Source organism: Xyrauchen texanus, chromosome 6 (assembly GCF_025860055.1).
Source record: "Xyrauchen texanus isolate HMW12.3.18 chromosome 6, RBS_HiC_50CHRs, whole genome shotgun sequence".
Taxonomy (NCBI): Eukaryota; Metazoa; Chordata; class Actinopteri; order Cypriniformes; family Catostomidae; genus Xyrauchen; species Xyrauchen texanus.
This window is the reverse complement of record NC_068281.1, coordinates 18,944,718-18,963,440: the sequence shown is the minus strand read 5'-3', so window position 1 is coordinate 18,963,440 and position 18,723 is coordinate 18,944,718. Positions and strand designations below refer to the sequence as shown.

Below are 18,723 nucleotides of genomic sequence, written 5' to 3'. Positions count from 1 at the left end.
ATCGCATCCGCCCTCAGTGAGGGCGAGCTCTGCGTGCCCCAGTCCCAGGCAGAGAGCGCAGATGATGTGGCGGTCTCCTGTGCTGAGAAGGGCGCGACATGAGGCGCAAGTGGAGCGAGGCATCTTGAAAAAGACGCTCGTACTCTTTTGTGAATAGTTCGTGAGAACTAGCTTGCTGAATAAAAGGATACGTCGTCGGATGGCGTAGCTCGCAGGATGGCTGAAGGTGGCTGAGACGGCCGGCTTCTTCTAGCGCTGTCCACGCTTGCTTGATGCCCCTCGAACGGCGACGCGGCTTCCAGGTCAGCGATGCGAAGAGCTTCGCTGAAGAGATGAAAATCAGGGTTCCAGCCTACGAACTATGCTTATATGCACTCAAGTCACGCCCATTTTGGCGGGCTTTGATGCAGTGAGCTGCGGACGCCTCTCATTGGATGCGAGTTCGCCCAAGCTCGTCTATAGGCTGCAGCAGTTGCCGCAGAGCAACCTATGAGCTCGCTAGCTAGCCCGCTCAAGGTCTGCAGCTGCCGCACTGCGTTGACAATGGATACAAAAATTAAGGATAATTTTTTGGCTTCAATATCTCAGAAAAGATGAATCTTTCCCGTAGCGTAAGCTAGCTTACGCAATACGAGAGAACCTCTCGTAAGAGAACCCTACAACCTCTTTTGTTCTGCATGAAAATGGTGCATGTCTCTTCAAGGAAAGTGTGCTTTCTTTAAAATAAATAGCCCTTTGTTTGATATTTTGTTAAAGAATCCAACAACATTCTTAAATTTTTTAAGAGTGGTTAGTGTCCTAATTCATTTGGATACCACGGTATTCCACCATCGAATCTCAAATCTGAGAGGGAGTCAATATTTTCATTATTACCCCCAAATGTCCTAAAATGATTTGAAATGGTCCATTTTGAGTATCAGGCTAATAGCTTTCAATTCCCATTAGATTTCAAAAGCGTGGAGTGAAGAAACTCTTTGATTACGTTTTTGTATTCGGATAAGCCAACTGAAGTTTTAGAATTGGACAAAACTGCATCTTGTATGAGTGATTCTAATAGAACATCCCACAGGGCATGGTTTGAAATTACATCTGATACTTCTACCAACTGTTCTAGCAACCCATCTCTCCTTGCGTCACCCTTCAGGCCCCTCTGTTGAGCTACTCAACTCTGAGGATGCCCAGTAAAAACTTTAAAACCTTAAGTGTGCCATAAATAGGGTGGCCAGAAGTCCTGTTTTTACCGGGACAGTCCAGTATTTAAGCACTTTTTCTAGTGTCCTGACTTATTATGAAAAAAATTATACTTTGTCCCATATTTCCTCTCTCCTAAAATTTCTCAATCCGCATATGCAGCTTTCTCAATCAAGTGAGTATTCTAATTAAAGGTAGCCAAGGATACGGCTTGTAAAACCAATAAAATCACACTGTGTTATTTGACGTACATTATTTGATTAAACTATCCAGTCACAATCCCCTATCAGTAGATGTCCAGTTAGTGAACTGATTGAAGAGTCAGTTTGAAAGTGCACACAGATGAAATTGTGGCTGGAAATATGTCAAAGAAATATGCATGTACATTTAATGAGGATCTTCAAAAAGAGTTTACATTTCTAAACAAAGGAGTCACAGACAGAGCCTAGTAAAGTCAGCTGTGAGATTTGTGGAGCTCACTTTTCCATCGCCCATGGAGGCCGCACCGACATGTGAATACTGCTAAAAGTGTGCCACAACAAGTGCTAGCAATTTATTTGAGAAGCAAAGTTCAGAATCATGACAAGGTGCACACAAGTGAAGGACTTTTTGCTTATCATTCTGTTATGTTAGCTTTGCAGATTCATGACTTGAGAAAAGTCTTGCAGGCCAGGCTGGAGGAATCATTCATACCCTATGACATTAAAAAGCAGTTGGATGCCCTGGTTGAAGCTGGTGATATGCAAGCGTAAGATTTCTTTTGTGCAGTGAGAAACTTTTATTCAGCGTTTAAATTTGGATTACCTCCAAAATTGGAGCTGCTCATTAGAGAACACAGATACACTGAAGTGGGCCCAACTGAGAGACATCCCATAGTGGAAAGACATTCAGAGCAACCTCGAACACTTCTACTCCAGAATCCCTGCTCTCAGTTTAATTGACGAAACAACGTTCTCATTAATGAACATGGACAGCGGATAAATCTTGACAGTGTAACAGTCATGAAGACAATGCTTTTTGTACATCTTAATTTTGGACCAACTGCTCTGCATTTTACGATAACCTCTTGAAAGATAAGCGCACACTGAGAAAAATTGCTGCCAGCGAAAAGTCAAGGTGACAACAGTTACAGATGCGGATGCACCCTATACTTCACATTGATCTGTACCTAGGTAAGGATATGTCAAATACATTTTTGCTGGGAGGGGGCTGTCCCGTTTTCCACAAGCAGTAATCTGGTCACCCTTACCATAAACCATAGAAGCCATCTTTGATTCAAAGGGCAAGGGAACGATCTGAGGAATCATATTCTAAAGAATTAAAGCCTTTATACAGTACATACTCCATTCTAAGCTAAAGGAGAAATAAAAAAGGCCTTGATGGTTCTCTGCACTAAGTCATATATTTGACCAATTAACCACGGAGTGATTAAACTTCAAGAAAGTATTCAAAACATTCAAAGAAAAGCTCTACAAAATGAATACAGTCTAAGATTGTCTGCAATGGGTCCTTGACCTACCTACAGGTCTGAAGTTTTCAAACAGTGTACACTTTGCTGCAGTATTCCATAAGGCCATGGGAACTGAGTATCCGGCAGATTTAATAGGTTGAAAATGACGAAGACATAATGAGTGGCTCTTTTTAAGTGAAAGTGTTCAAATTGTACTTGATTACGCTAACACTAGAGTAAATAGTTTTTGTGTTTGAACTTGCTTTTAGCGCTGCTCAGTGGACATTTCACCGCAGAACTACACCGATACATGTAAGGAACCACGTAAAAAAAAATAGCAAAAAAGTTGCCACAGTCATGTCATTTTCATGAGATCAGGCTGACTACACACCAGCATACCTAAAGAACATACTTTTTTTAACAATCAGGAACAAAGTTCTTCATCAAATTCAGTACATGCAAAAAAAGCATGGGAATTCAGATGCCACCATGGTATCTCTGTCTCGTTTTTCAAGAGGCCCACTGGACCATGGGCTGTCATGTGCATTATGGGATGCCTGGAGTTCGCTTTGGGCAACTGAAGTGTGCGTTTCCAATGACAGCAACCACATTCGCCTATGCCAACAATTTTGTGACATAAGGGAGACAGAGACGCAAAAACCTGCATGCATGGATACAGACACGCACATGCAACTATGTATGCCACAACCTCATGTTAAAAGACAACAAGTTAAAATTAATGAGGCCATCTGTTACAGCAGCAGTCTTCACAAAAACAGTATGGCTGAAGATTCTTCACACACTCGCTGTCTTAGAGCGTGTAAGACTCAAAAGGTGCTCCGCTTAACATATACTGTAATGTTAACGGGATAGCTCAAAAATAAAGACAAAATCTCTAATTATTTCCTTACCCTCTTGCTGTTCCAGACCATAACAATTTTCTATCTTCCATGGAACACAAAAGGTGATGTTAGCCAGAACATTAGTCTCAGTGACTGTTCACTTATTGCATCTTTTTCATTACAATGAAAGTGAATGGTGACTGATGCTGTCATTCTACCTAACATCTCCTTTTGCATTCCACAAAGGAAGGAAAGTCACATGAGTCTGGAACAAATGTCCCTCTAAGGCTTCCTCAGACTGGCGAGACAAGCCAATATTGTGACTCACTCTTAGAGGAAAATACAATTATTGTCCCAATGACAGTAAAAGGCATTCTACTCTCCAGAGAAGGTCAGTAGCATTTGTTTAGCCTAAGCAATATACTGTCTGGAATTCTACAGTGAAATACAAATCAAATTCAATAACAGCTCAAATTTAGCTACTGTACTAAGCAGGTACTGCTTTTCTGGTAGGCACTGCTCCTGTCTTTAGTGTCACACTGGCAGATAGAATTTTGGTGAGATGTGAATGGCGCTGAATGAAAATACATAAATAAAAACATTATATTTTCAAATCAACAGGCACTTATGTTTTTGAGGCAGTCGATAAAATGGTTGATTATAGAGGAATACAATTAGGTACATTAATGTGACTGCTCAGTTACTATTATAAATAATTTTTGGTGGGGAAAAGATGCCTTATGTGTAGTGATGGGTAGGAAGCATAAGAGATGGTTCACACAGAATACATTCTTGCAATAAAAAAAGTTAGACGTATTTAAAATAATAAAGTTCTGTGAAAGTCACAGTAATCAAGAGACGAGATGCTGAAAATTTAGCAAGACCTTTGCAGTGGTCAAAGTTGTTGGTTTAGTGCATGTTTACACAAAAAAGTAACTTGTTGTTCCAAGATTACTGTTTCTTGTTATGTGATAATGTGAAAATAAAGGGAACTGTTCCTTCTTTCTGTATTACTATTACATTTATTATCATTAATTAATAACTGTGTAAAGTTGGCCCTACACTAGCTGATTTTTCCAGTGATTTTCAGGTGCTAGCTTCATTAACATAATCAATGGCCAGGCAGATGGAGACAGCATCTCTCAGAGGGAGGTGTTAATAATTTCACTGTCTGGACTCCCAGCTGAGTTAATGCCTTGAAACACTGAAAATACACATCCTGCTTGCTTGAAATTATCACTGGCTGTGGGTGGGGCAGGAACATGCAACCAAGGCAGTGACCAATGAGTGCAGTGTTTTTTTGCCGGCGTACCGAAGTTATATTTTTCTGCAGAAAAAGCATGACGTCTGGAAAGCGCCTGTGGACGATGCATTTGGAGAAGAGTTTTATTGCTCTTTTGAGTCAGCACGTATGTTTGTATGACATATTTCATGTCATAACATGATAGACCATAAAAGAAAAAAAGTAGTTGGGGATCATTGCCAAACTCAATGTACATGATAAGGAACCATTTAAATATACAATAACGATTATGTTTAGTCAGGTTGTAATTCATATTTATACTGCTACTGCAGTGAAAAGGCATAAAACCTTATATTGTTTTGATCAAACTGATTCTGTGTAACATTTACCTTGTCTCATTTTGCCCTTACCTCTTCTTTGCCCATTTTGTCCCTTTTGGTCTTCCGTAAGTTTTACTTTCATTCCTTATTTAACTCCACAGTCCCCTTGTTAGCGTTCATGTACTCTGTTATTAGTTTCACCTGCACCCGCCCCCTCTGGCTCTTGCGCTCGCTCACAATCATCAGAGTATTAGTTTCACCCGCACTCGTTCTATCACTAGATTATTAGTCTCACCTGCACTGTTCGTTTTCCCTATATATATATATATATATATATATATATATATATATATATATATATATATATCATATATGCTGCCATTTCAGCTTCACTCTTGTTGGTTATTGTTTAGTTTACCCCTTCGCTTTGCCAGCTCTAGTGTTCCCCTAGCTTCCCCTGTCTTTTCCTCTCGCTTGTCTCGTCTCGTTTTATATACTCTGATTCCCCGGCTTCGACCCAACGCTCCCCTCGACTACTCTTCTGTGGATTTGCCCCTTTGATATACTCCGATTCCCCGGCTTCGACCTCGCGCTCCCCTTGACTACTCTTCACTGGATTTGCCCTTTTTGTACTGTTGCCTGCTCTGTTTAATAAAGCAGTTTTACTCCGACATTGTGACTGTCTCGTCTTGTGTGTGCGTTACATTCTGTTCCTTTTCTATTCCAGGACAGGCTGTTTTGCAAAAATGTAAATACTTTTGATTTATATATATATTAGGGCTGCCAATCGATACAAATCTTTAATCAAATTAATTACATGGTGTCCCGATTAATTAATCGCAATTAATCGCATATACAGATATTTGCTGAGAAAGCCCCTCATATAACAATAATTCAATATATAAAGATTATACATATTAATAGCAATATATAATTATACATTGTTATCTTTAAATATTTAAAAATTATATTATATATATAAATATATAAAATAAAAAATATTCAGATAATTAAAATGCATTATATTCTTGTGGCAGAAGAGTTAATCATTGATAAGACAATACAAAAAGCGGCTTTAGAATACAATGTATTGTTTACTACCATATTATTGATCATAAGTTAATCATTGGCATACAGTTCACAGCAATCCATTTCACAAGTGAATTGGTCAATCAGTTGGAGATTTATTATGAGGGCTTGTTTAAGAGCCTGTCAATTTACACCTGCGTCAGATATGCTTGTGTAGCATCTTGGGTGTGTTGAGTCATAAACATAAAATGTTTAGGTCGATGTGTCAAGTTAATAGTTTAATACTCAATCTTTAAACATATCTTGAGATCGCTTAGTACGCATATGCGCTCCTTCAAGTGTTTTGAATGCAAGAACGTACCACATGTTTGTGTTGTGTGTCTGCTGAACATTGTTTTCTTCACTGTATAAACTGCGCATTGCTCATACAACTGAAATTTCACTTACTGCCCTCTGGATAAACAGGTGGTACTACAAGCTTGCATTTGTCAGGAATCTTCCCTATTATGGTCAGTGCGATTAATTGTTTTAATTAATTTAAAGTGTTATTTCTTGTCAAATTAATCGCACTAAATTAACACGTTAAATAGACAGCCCTAATATATATATATATATATATATATTCTGCCTGCACCCCTGAGTCTTCTATTTACTGTTATACATGACACTGGTGTTGAGCGGGTAGAATTCAATGAAGCTGTCAGCTGAAGACATGTGAGGCATCTATTTCTCAAACAAGAGTCTCTGATGTATTTATCCTCTTGTTTAGTTGTACATCTGGCCCTCCACATCTCTTTCTGTCCTTGTTAGAGCCAGTTGTACTTTATCTTTGAAGACTGTAGTGTACACCTTTGTATAAAATCTTACATTTTTTGTCAATTTCAAACATTATATGGCCTTCATTCCTCAAAACAATGATTGACTGACACATTTCTAGAGAAAGCTGGGGGTTTTTTTGTTGCCATTTTTTATCTAATATTGACCTTAAGCCATGCCAGTCTATTGGATACTGTGGCAACTCAAAAACAAACACAAAGACAATATTAAGCTTAATTTAACAAACCAAATAGCATTTGACAATGTTTGATATAATAGCAAGGGATTTTATAGTACCAATTTAGCAATTTAGCATGATTACTCAAGGATAAGGTGTTGGAGTGATGGCTGCTGGAAATGGGACCTGTCAAGATTTGATCTAAAATTACTTTTTTCAAATAGTGATGGTGCTGTTTTTTATATCAGTAATGTCCTGACTATATTTTGTGATCAGCTGAATTCCACTTTGGTGAATTAAAGTACCAATTTCCTAAACAGCGAAATCTGTACATTATTCCAAACTTTTTGCTGCCAGTGTATGTATATATATGTATATATATATATATATATATATATATATATATATATATATACTTGCAGATGTCAATTGTTTAAGATGCAATTAAAGTATGTTATGAACTATGTCACAATTAATTTAATTTTAAATAAAAATCTGAAAAAATAAATCAGTGTCTATCCTTGTAATGTCCACCTAGTAAAAGGCAGATGTGTATTTAAAAAAAAAAATCACAAATAATAGAATTAGTAACGTAATTACTGATAACTGAGTAAGAAGTAAAGCAAACCCATCCCAAATATATAAAAAAATATTAATAATTGATTTAATTTTTGGAATGACATCCCCAACACTGCTCACATCATAAGATACTGGCATACAAAGGAAAACTCTCTCCAGAGAAAGGCACAGCATTAAGATTGTCAAGGCCCTTTTCGTCCCTAACACAAAGACAGGAAATTAAACACCACAGAGGAAAGGGCAACTTGTCTGCTTGCCAACAGAAGACAGACTATATTCATTTCGAGTCCAACAAAAAACATATTAGAAACCAGAGTTTAAACATTCCCAGCTATTACACTTGAAGAGAACAAGTCCATCTGAGCTAAATAACTTCCTGCTTGGGAAAATTAATACATATGATTGTCAAGGCTTCAGGTCTGCCTAGACAGGTATGGCACTTAACAAATTAACTTTTGATTCATTATAATTCAGCTGTATTCTAGGACTCCAGATGACACAGCAAAGAATTATATACATCTCCAATAGTGGAAAAAACCTATTAATCATCCAAAGCATAGGCTTTGACAGACAGCCCTCAAGCTTCTACTGTTTGATTAACTGAATCTGTATTCTGCAAGGGAACAAAAACACACACAAAGACAGATATGGCATCTATTAATATGTATGTAAAAACCATATAACAAAACTAGCCCCACATATTTGTAATAATTGTGCAAAGGCACAATTCTAAATGGATATGAAATTCATAAAAATGGCCTTGAATGGATTTTGTTATTTTGCATTTTGATTACCATATATATGTATCATAAGAGACCAGGATTATGAAAGTGAGATAACATAATACATCAAATATGATCTGTCAACAGAATCCCGCAGGTTATGATTACCTCAATATTAAATGTGTTACCTGAAGCCGAATTTGTCCATGGCAATTGCGAAATGGCGTGGCTGGTCATAACAGTGGTAGAGGTTCCGGTCATCCATCGGGATCAGGTCCACATCACTGAAAATGAAGCAGTCGTATTCTGCATCTTTCAGAGCTTCTGTGTATCCAACATTCAGAAGCTTGGCCCGATTGAAGGTTTCCTCCCCAAGCTGAAACACAAAAACAAATAAATTATTAAAATAAAAAAATAAAAATAAAAGACAATAGGAAAACTATTTTAAATGAAAAACAAATATCAGTTTAATAGAAGTAAAAAGGCTCTTTCCATGAACAAGGTACTAAATAGGGCCTGAAACTCTTAAAAAATATTTTTTTCAACAATTGATCAGCGAAAGGAGGTGCATATTTTCTAACAATACAAATTTGATAAGCTTTCAAATTAGATATACAAAACTTATAAAGAAAAAAAATAAAGTCAGAATGGATAACTGGTTTGCAAGAAAGTCATGGTTACTGTTGTAACCTCCGTTCCCTGATGGAGGGAACGAGACGTTGTGTCATATGTTGTGACATAAGGGGTCTTTCTTGAGAGCCTTGCATACCTCTGAGCCTCGCATACCTCTACAACAGTAACCATGATATTCCCCTTCTGTCACTCACTCGACGTTGTGTCGAATGTAGTAACACAAGGGGTCCCATTTAAAAACGTCATGCACTAGACCGTGTTACGTGAACTGCTGACACAGGTGCAAGCAAGCTACAGCGTGCTAGAAGCAACTGTATCGCCCACACGTAACCCTCCCCAACGCCCCCAAAGGAGTCATATACATACCTTAGGTTCCCAGAACCCCAAAGGGGGGAACAGGCGACATGACTATCATGGGAGCAAGCCGGCCAGCCGCAGCCTTTTATCTCTCTATGTTTCTCGTAATAGAGCAGAAAGCGGCTGGGGCTATCTTAACGCTATGAAATGCGTCGGGTTGTCTGGGACATGCAAATTTCGTCTGCCAAAATCTCATTGGCTTTTTCTCAAGTTTAGAGGTATTCGAGGCTCTCAAGAAAGACCCCTTGTGTCACTACATTTGACACAATGTCGAGTGAGTGACAGAAGGGGAAATATGTTTACACAACTAGCCTAAATGAATCAGTCAATAGGGCCTAAGGGTTTTGGGAACAAATATTGGACCAATTTGTCCCATAAATTTACCTTTTTCTCTTATAATTGCTTGATGAATACAGTCAACACTACAATATTTAAAAACAAGTAATGATACTCAGATGTGACATGTTCTGGAAAATTCAACCACACAAAATGCCTAATTTGGTGTGTTAAATGCCTATAATTACACACAACAAAGGATGTCAGGTAACACCACAACACTATGTGGTGTCTAAACTAATAATCCAGTGTGACAATAATCCCATGTAATCCTGTATTAAGAGATTTGGCCCAATAACCCAAAGGTGTGAACTACTGTCATAAATCCACTGCCTTTTCAGCACAATGGCTGTGGATGTACATGACAAAAGCATAAAGAAAATGATTAAAGGATGCACATTTTAAGGCTTTGAAGTCTTGCATTCACTGCACAACTGCAGCAGTAAACACAGATGAACTGCATTAAATAAAAAACACAAGCACCTCTCAAGCAAAGCTTTAGATTTAACAAGGAGTGAAGACTTTAATCTTATGCCAGACCATTGACACTAAAAAGGGATGCTAAACATTACATTTACATTTTAAATACTGACTACTAATTTTGATCAATCCTAATATAAGACAAAGGGACAAAGAGTCAAATTGCTTTATTCTTCATCAGTGTGCTTATTAAACACTATCGGACACATTTTTACAGGTTTTATAAAATGCATTGCAGGCAGCTCATGCAAATGCTGCCAAAGACCTGAGTAAATGACATAACTTGGAGAATTAAAGCTAGGACATGCTCACGATTTAGCATCTCTCATCCAAGAAACCAGCTCCCAAAGAGGACATATGTGGAAATCAGGAACAGATGGTTTGGGAACAAAAAAAGTGTAACTATTTTTCTAAAAAAGAATCACCAGATCTAAGCAATCATCCGAACGTTTCAGGTGTGAGGTGTTTGTCTCGTTTGAGGTGTTTGTCTAGTTTTGCATGTTTTTTTATGCAAATTTGATCCCCCAGCAAAATGTGCATAGAGCAATTCTTCACCACCATTAGCCAAAATTGCTGTTTGCATTGATTTTACCATCCAATGGTAAATGTGACCACAACTTTAGGCTGGTTTAAGATCACGATTGGTGAAATGTGCCATGCATTGTTCCTGGCAGGCTCCTCTACCATATGGTTAGGATTAGGGCGGGGTGGGGTTAGTTCATCTGATGCCTCCCAGGAACAAACTGCGTTTAAGTTGGTTTTTTTAAAGGTGTCCTCGATTATTTTTGTGTTTATGTCATCTAGGACTTACAGTGACCCCTAGGGGTGTGGATGCAGCATAATTTAAAATCAATAGTTTTCAGTTACAAATGCAATTGTAAAAATGAACTATTGACAGTCAGCCATGATTACTTTAATACATGAGTGAAAGTGTCCAATAACAGCCCTAGTGAGGTTATTGAGATTAAGTGAGTATTATTCAGCTGGTCCTGTGATTCGAACATGGCAGCCCCAATGAGGGGACACTCCATGTAGAGTGTAAGTTTACTGATGTCACTGGAGTCTTCATTTTACTTATGTGTTCATAATTTTATACATATGTTTCCAAATATTTTTTTTTTTATAAATGTTTATAATTATTTAGTACACTTTTTTGTTGAGGAACAATTACAGAGAGCACCTTTAAATAGTTAAATAGACTTTAATTGATGTGACAAAACTATTTGAATTAAAAAACCAATTAATTAATTAATTAACGAGAGGCTGGATTTTGGAGATAGACGGGACAATAAACCATCACAAACATAGCCAAAAGTGAAATTTATCTCCTCTGAAGTTTGTTTCACATTGTACTCATAGTCAATGAGGCAGAGAGAAATAATTTTCAGCTCATGCACAGTAAATAATACAGACTCCATCTATACATCACATCCACAGTAAGAACTATGATGGCTCTGTTGCATAACCCAGACTTAAACCACACAACTGAGGTCTAAGAGTCAAAATGGTCCCTGGCTCGAGTCTCTTATCGCAGCAATATCAGTTGCTCAATACTTGCCCTCCGAGAGGCAATTATCCCTATTTTTTATCTGATGATCAAAATGATATAATCATAATCCCTTGCTCGCTCTAGGTCATGAGGCATGATCCCTATAGCGGCACTCTCAAGGCCAACCTTGTTGCTATGGAAACAGATTAGGACCAGGGTTCAGCCTGAGAGATTGTATTGTGCATTTTTTGAACTGGTGTACGAGTGTGTGTAAGCTTGCATTATCAGTCACCAGCAGGCTGACCATATCATCCAGTAAGCTACTGATGCCAGACCTGAAGGCTAGAGGAGTAGAGAGGACAAAAAACATCAGGAGGGAGATGAAGCGACCTGAGTCATAGGAAGTGTGTGCATAAGATAGATAGAAAGTGAGAGTGATAGAATGTAGAAGAGGAATAAGAATAGGAAGCTTAATTTTCCTGAATGTGAATTAATTTCTTTTAAAAACTGAAACAGAAGTACTAACAGTCTCAAATGGTGGGTAGCAACCAAAAAATGGGTTGCAGGTATTTTCTGATGGCACCACAAACAGCGGGGATAAACAATGCTAAATGTAAATAACAAAATAATTATGCATACTTAGTTCATATCAACTTTTTAAGAGGAGGATAAAATGCTTTCCATTTCATTGTTGTTGATGTTAAAGGTTCAGCATTCAATTAAACTTGTACTAGAATGTTTTTTATGCAAGAACCATATTCATCTGTCACTTGAAATTCATCTGTTAATTGCTAGAAGCCAGTCAACTTAGGCGGATGCCAACATGGAGAAGTCACGTGACATGCCCACATCCTAAAAAATAATTGTCCAATTATTTGTACAGCTTTTTATTTAATTTATTCAAATAAATGTAATATTATCACACAACAGACTATCTCTCTGTCTGATTTTCAATGGGCAGGACATCCATTTTGCTTTGGGTGGTTATTCGTCACCGTGTTGTGCATTAATATCGTTTAACACACACACACACAAACATATATATATATATATATATATATATATATATATATATATGTATATATATATATATATATGTGTGTGTGTGTGTGTGTGTGTGTGTTAAACGATATTAATAAATATAAATATACAGTATATATACATAAAGTATTAAAATAATATCTAATATTACTACATTAAATAAGATTTTACTTTCAACAATGACAAACATGGCTTGTTTGCACAAGTAAAATGTTGCCTGCCAAGAGCATGAAATTCAATTTTGTATTGTGTTGGGTAACCACTTGATGTCCATTGAAAAATGTGGGTCCTGCAGCAAAACTAGTTGAGAGCCACTGATTTAACAGACATTTTAATCCAATGCTATTCTTATTTTCCCTGGAGCAACCTGGCATTAAGTACATTGCCCAAAGGCACAATGATGTTGTTACCAGGCCATATGTTGATCTACGGTGCCACAACACTCTCAGAAACTGATATCATGTTATAGATAAACTGTACACCTTCTAAATTAGGACACCATATGTAGTACATCCATGCTGAAGTCAACAAACAGTTTTTTTTGACAGGCTCTCTTCCCTGCTGAAATGACTAGAATGGGTGGTCACCAGCATTTAAGTATTATTTTAAGTACATTTTATTTCAGGCTCAACTTGTGCTGTTGTTGGCTGCCATACCAATTCAAAGTAGTTAATGATATCAACGTAATTAACCTCGGACCATCACTTCAGCACAATCATTTGAGGCATTGTCAATAAAAAAAACTTGACTCTGTGAAGTATCGCCACTATATGCTTTTTGACCATTTTTACAAATGTAATACTATAAACATCACATTGCAATTGGAAATTGAAAACAGGTGAATCATGGAACACTTCCAAGTTCAAGAAAAAGGTGGACACAGAAAGGCTGTCAAGCATCCAGCTTAGAAAAACTGATGGTTCTCTTTGCTAAATGTGCCACAGCAGAAATGCTGGAAGTTTTACAGTTTTGGAAGTTGCTTTGATTTTGGAGATGGCTCATTACTGTACTTCAATGCCATCTGACAGCTAATGTACTATCAGTAAGTCTAAATTAAAATGCTGCTTCCTGTATGATACTCCTGGCTGTATGAGAGGCTCTGAGCAGAAGGATGAGGCAGCACTGGCGTCTGGCCAGGCCAAGTAATTTACAGTAATGAAATGTGGGAATCCAAGTGCTGAAGAAAGACAGTTTATAGACAAACCCAAGCCATTTATATTAATTCAATTTAAGTTTGTCTCCATTTCATCAATAACATGGTATCACAAGGAATAGTATGGAAAACATGCAGAAAAAACAAGCTATAGGACGTCACTGCCATTATCAGAAGGATATGCTAAGGTGGAACAAAGCATCATCTTAAAGTATTCCTTTTCTTTTCCTTCCTTCCTTCCTCACTTTTTGCCTTTCTCTTCCTTCATGCTTTCCTCCCTTTCTTCCTTTTTCTCTTTTTGTTCCTTGCTTCCTACCTTCTTTCCTTTCTTGCTTCATTACTTTCTCACACTTCCTTATTTTGTACCTTCCTTTCTTCCTCGCTTTCTTATTTCCTTCCTTTCTTTCTCTCTTCCTCGTTTTCTTCCTTGCATTCTTTCTTTTTCTGCATCTCTCTTCTCCTTCCTTCCTTCCTTCCTTCCTTCCTTCCTTCATTTTTCAACTTTTCTATATTATTTCTTTCTCCTTTCCTTTCTTTTCAGCCTTCCTTTCTTACTTATTTAACAACATGTGTCTTTCTTTTCCTTATTCTTACCATCTGTCCTTCCTTCCTTTTTCTTTCTCTTTCTTTGTTCCTTTCTTGCATTCTTTCTTCTTTGCACTCTATTTTCCCTTTCATTCTTCATTACTTTCTTTCTCATCTTTATTTCCTACCCTTCCTTATTTCCTCTCTCTCTCTCTCTCTCTCTCTCTCTCTGGTGCATGCTGGGAAGTGGGGAGTTAGTGCATGGGAGTGTTTAATGTTGGTGATTGGTAAATGTAAAAATTATTTCTCATATATTTTCTTTTTTCTTATTTAATTACACATTTTGATATCTAAATTTAAAAACACATTTTTGTGATTGTATTGTAGTTATTTCTCAGCTCGCTTCGAGTTTGGAATCTGGCCTCGTGTTTGTGAGGGATGGCGTCTCACCTGAGTGTGGGTGCGTATTCCTTGTCACTCAAACATGGGGTTAGATGTGTTAGTAATGCGGGCCTTTCGGTTGAGGATGTACTGTTGGATGTAGGAGAAAGAATGGGACATGGAAATATTATATCAGCATCTCAGATGAATAAGACTGTGGTGGTATTTCTGAAATATGAGACACTCGTTAATCGATTGGTTGAAAAAGGAATCACGGTAAGTGGGAATTTTGTTCCAGTTCAACCCCTGGTTTCTCCGACAACAAAGGTATTGATATCTCATTTTCTGCCGTTTATTCCTGACACGGATATTGAAAGAGAACTTTCTCGCTTTGGAAAGTTCGCAAATGGCATTAAAATGGTCCCGCTGGGATGTAAGAATGCAGATTTGAAGCATGTGTTGTCGTTTAGACGACAGGTGTATATGTTTCTGAATTCACTGAGTCTAAACATTTAGATTAAATGCATGTTTGATTTGAAGCCATATATGGTGTATGCTAGCGCTGGAGAAATGCATTGTTTTGAATGTGGCTCAATGGGACACATAAAACTGTTGTGTCCTTTTAGAAGTGAAGAGAGTGAAGCTGGCCTGAGTAATACTTCGGGCGAGAGAACAGAGAATACAGCAGCAGAAGAAACTATTAGTGGTGAAGATGAATTGTTAAATAACGAGGATAGATTGAATTCTCGAGAAGGCGGTGTCACTGATGCTCAATTATCTAATAGCGAGAATCAGAATGAAAACAGTTCTGGCAGTGTTCAAATACACAAAAGTGTAGAGATTGTAAATAGTATGCCTGTTGTAATGGATGAAAGAGTTCTTATTGAACAGGTGTTGGATCAAAGTGAAGCTGTGGAGGAGATAAGGGTAGTAGGCCAGATGAACATTGAAAGTAGTGAAGCAGCAGATTCCAAGGCTGAAAGTGGAGATGTTTTTCTTTCATCAAAGATACTGTTGGAAAATGATAAAGAAATGGGCAATGAGGATGGAGATGGTGATGATGATGAGAGTGTTCAATCTGATTTATCAGACGTATCTGATTTCTCGCAAATTACCTGTGAGCAAGTATATTTGTTGGAAGAAATAACGATTTCATGGATGAGACTTTTGGAAGACCTGTTGATGTAAGGGTTTTTTTTTTCTGATGTGAAAAAGTTTGAAACTTCAGTTCTCTACTGGCAGAAGAGGGCTGGAGAAGATGGCTAGAGTCAGAGAAAAAGATTCCGGTTAAAAAAGATTCTTTCAAAGCTGAAAAGAGGGGAAAAAATCTTGACAAATGAGATGCACTGCATGTAAGGTGACTTTACTACTCCTGTTCTGTCTGTTTCTTCTTTCGTTCTATCTTAGTCTTCTTATGGAGAGTATAAGATTGGGTTCTTTAAATATCAATGGGGTAAGAGACAGGAGCAAGAGAGCAATGGTTGCTGAAATCATACATTTTAAAAATATAAATGTTATATTTTTACAAAAAACACATACAGATTATAACAATGGGGTAGAATGGTATAGATGGTGGGAGGGGAAGTGTTTTATTAGTCATGGATCAAGTACAAGTGCAGGTGTGTCTATACTTTAAAAAAAAAAAATTGGATTTGAAAAACGTGTTAACCATGGAATTAGAAAAGGAAGAGTTTTAATAGTTAAAGCAGAAATTAATGGGTCTGTATTTTATTTATTAACATCTATGCTCCTAATAAAGGCCCAGATCGTGTAGAACTTTTTAGAAAACTGCAAAATAAATTAAGACAACAAAATGATGATTTTTGTGTGATAATGGGTGGAGACTGGAATTGTACTACTAATTTCTTATAAGATAGGAATAGAGAAGAGTCACACCCACAGTCAAGTAATGCACTTCTTAATTTAACTAAAGAGTTTGAGTTAATGGATGTGTGGAGGGATAGGAATCAGATGATTAAACAGTACACATGGATTAAGATGTTAGATTCTTCTGTTACTGGTGCAAGACTAGACAGAAGTCTAGTGGTGGGAGGTAGGGAAGACTCAGATCAGGGGTATTCTTATAATTCCACAGTCTATATAAAAGGGAAAATTAAACAGTTGGCGAAGGATGTTCATGATATAGAAAACTTGATTGATGTCAATGATGTAAGAGTAATTAAGTATTCCAAAAATAAGAAAATGGATCTGAAAGTTTTTTTTGGAGGACAGAGTGAAGGGTGCTTTGATTAGAGCAAGAATAATGTCTATTAAGGAAACTGACGCTCTTCTTATTTTTTTAAATTTAGAATGTAAAGTTGCACAACTGTGACATTGACTTCAAATCCATTGGAAATGAAGAAAATGGCTATAGACTTTTATTCTGAACGATTTGGACCCATGTAATGTGATTCTGAAGGCACGGATCAACTGTTGCAAGGGTTACCTAATCTGGAGCATGTGGATAAAGAAAAGCTTGAAAAAATTATTACATTTAATGAACTTTCTGAAGCAGTTCAACAACTCTCTTTAGGTCGAATACCAGGAATTGATGGTCTGTGTTACATCCCTATGCATATATGTGTATGCATGCTTGTTTTGTGTTCTCTTCTCTGTTTCCCTCTCTTTTTACACACTCTGATTAGGTTGCTGAGATGATATCATCTTAATTACCCTGAAGACATCATCTCCACTCTCCACCAATAGATGGCCCTTCCTTCCCTTTAAAATCCATGTGTTTGGAGCTTTTTTTTGTTTGATGACAGCTTTGATGGTTAGCTTCTGATTTTGTGTATTGTCCCTGGTTCTTTGTGACCCTGTACATTAATTTTGTATACTGACAAAGTCACTCGTTACCCATTCGTTGTTTATATGACTTTTCATCCGTGTTATTTATATAACTCGCTGCTCATCTAACCAGTGTGGAAAAGTGGACAGGTAACACATCACGTGACATACACCTTGCACCACGTAGACTGTTATTTGTATTAGACACCTTAGGTTAGGAGTGAGTGCCAACCCCTGTACTTTTGGTGTTTTTTTTTTGAGAGCAGGCAGAATAGTTTAGACATTGGCGTTTCCAACGCTGAAGACCTGTTTTATTTTCTTTCTTGCATTTTTTTTGAACTGACCATTTAGTGAGATTAGAGGGCTATTAAAAACAAGTTAGAAATGTTTTGTTTTGATTCTTTTCTTTGGCTCCACTCATGTCTTTTTTTCCTCTGGTTTCATTATTAGTATGTTCTTTGTACAACATGTAAACACCCTATTCACTTATCATTGACTTTTCGTTACGGTGATACAACTAAGAATAAATTACCTTTTATACTGTTTACTTGCCTGGTTGCTTATGTAATTTGCCAACCCAACATACACCTTAAATCCATTTACAATTAAAATGTTACCCTCTCATACCCTTACACATGGGGTCTTGATTATAAAATAATTTCTAAATGTTTAGCTAATAGGCTAGAAGAAACAACCATATTGTGTTCCAGGTTGCACAATCATGGATAATTTGCTTTTAATATGATGTCATTGTTTCGATTAACAATAATTGTGATATTGGGTTTCTATCTAATGATCAAGAAAAAACTTTCGACCGTGTTGGACATGCTTATCATTTTTAAGGTTTTAGAAGGTTTTGGATTTGGAAAATGTTTTATTTCTTGGATAAAGTTGTATAATAAGGCCTCTGTAATGATCAAGATAGGTGGGTGGTTTGAATAGCCCAGTTTCCTTCCGAGGGAACTCGCACTGCGTCGTTGAAAACGACTCTTTGGGGAACGCTCCTTAGCGTGCGCCTCTGAATTATGAATGAAACTATTCCAATCTTGATTGGTGTTGCGTCATGACGTAACATGTGACGGCATAACCGGATGCATAAAAGTGACGCCGGTACACGCACACATTAGCTTTCAGCTCTTCAGCAAAGCTCTATGTTGAAATTGTTTGTCTT

General features: G+C 37.3%; 1 protein-coding gene across 2 annotated transcripts in view; it reads right to left on the bottom strand.

Moving 5' to 3' along the window:
* LOC127645141 (beta-1,4-galactosyltransferase 2-like) overlaps positions 1-18,723 on the bottom strand; it is a 180,111-nt gene that overhangs the window by 34,016 nt on the left and 127,372 nt on the right. For both annotated transcript variants that reach the window (XM_052128669.1, XM_052128668.1), the window contains one exon: positions 8,559-8,746. In XM_052128669.1, coding sequence (XP_051984629.1) covers positions 8,559-8,746 — 188 coding nt within the window. The remainder of the gene's footprint in view (positions 1-8,558; positions 8,747-18,723) is intronic.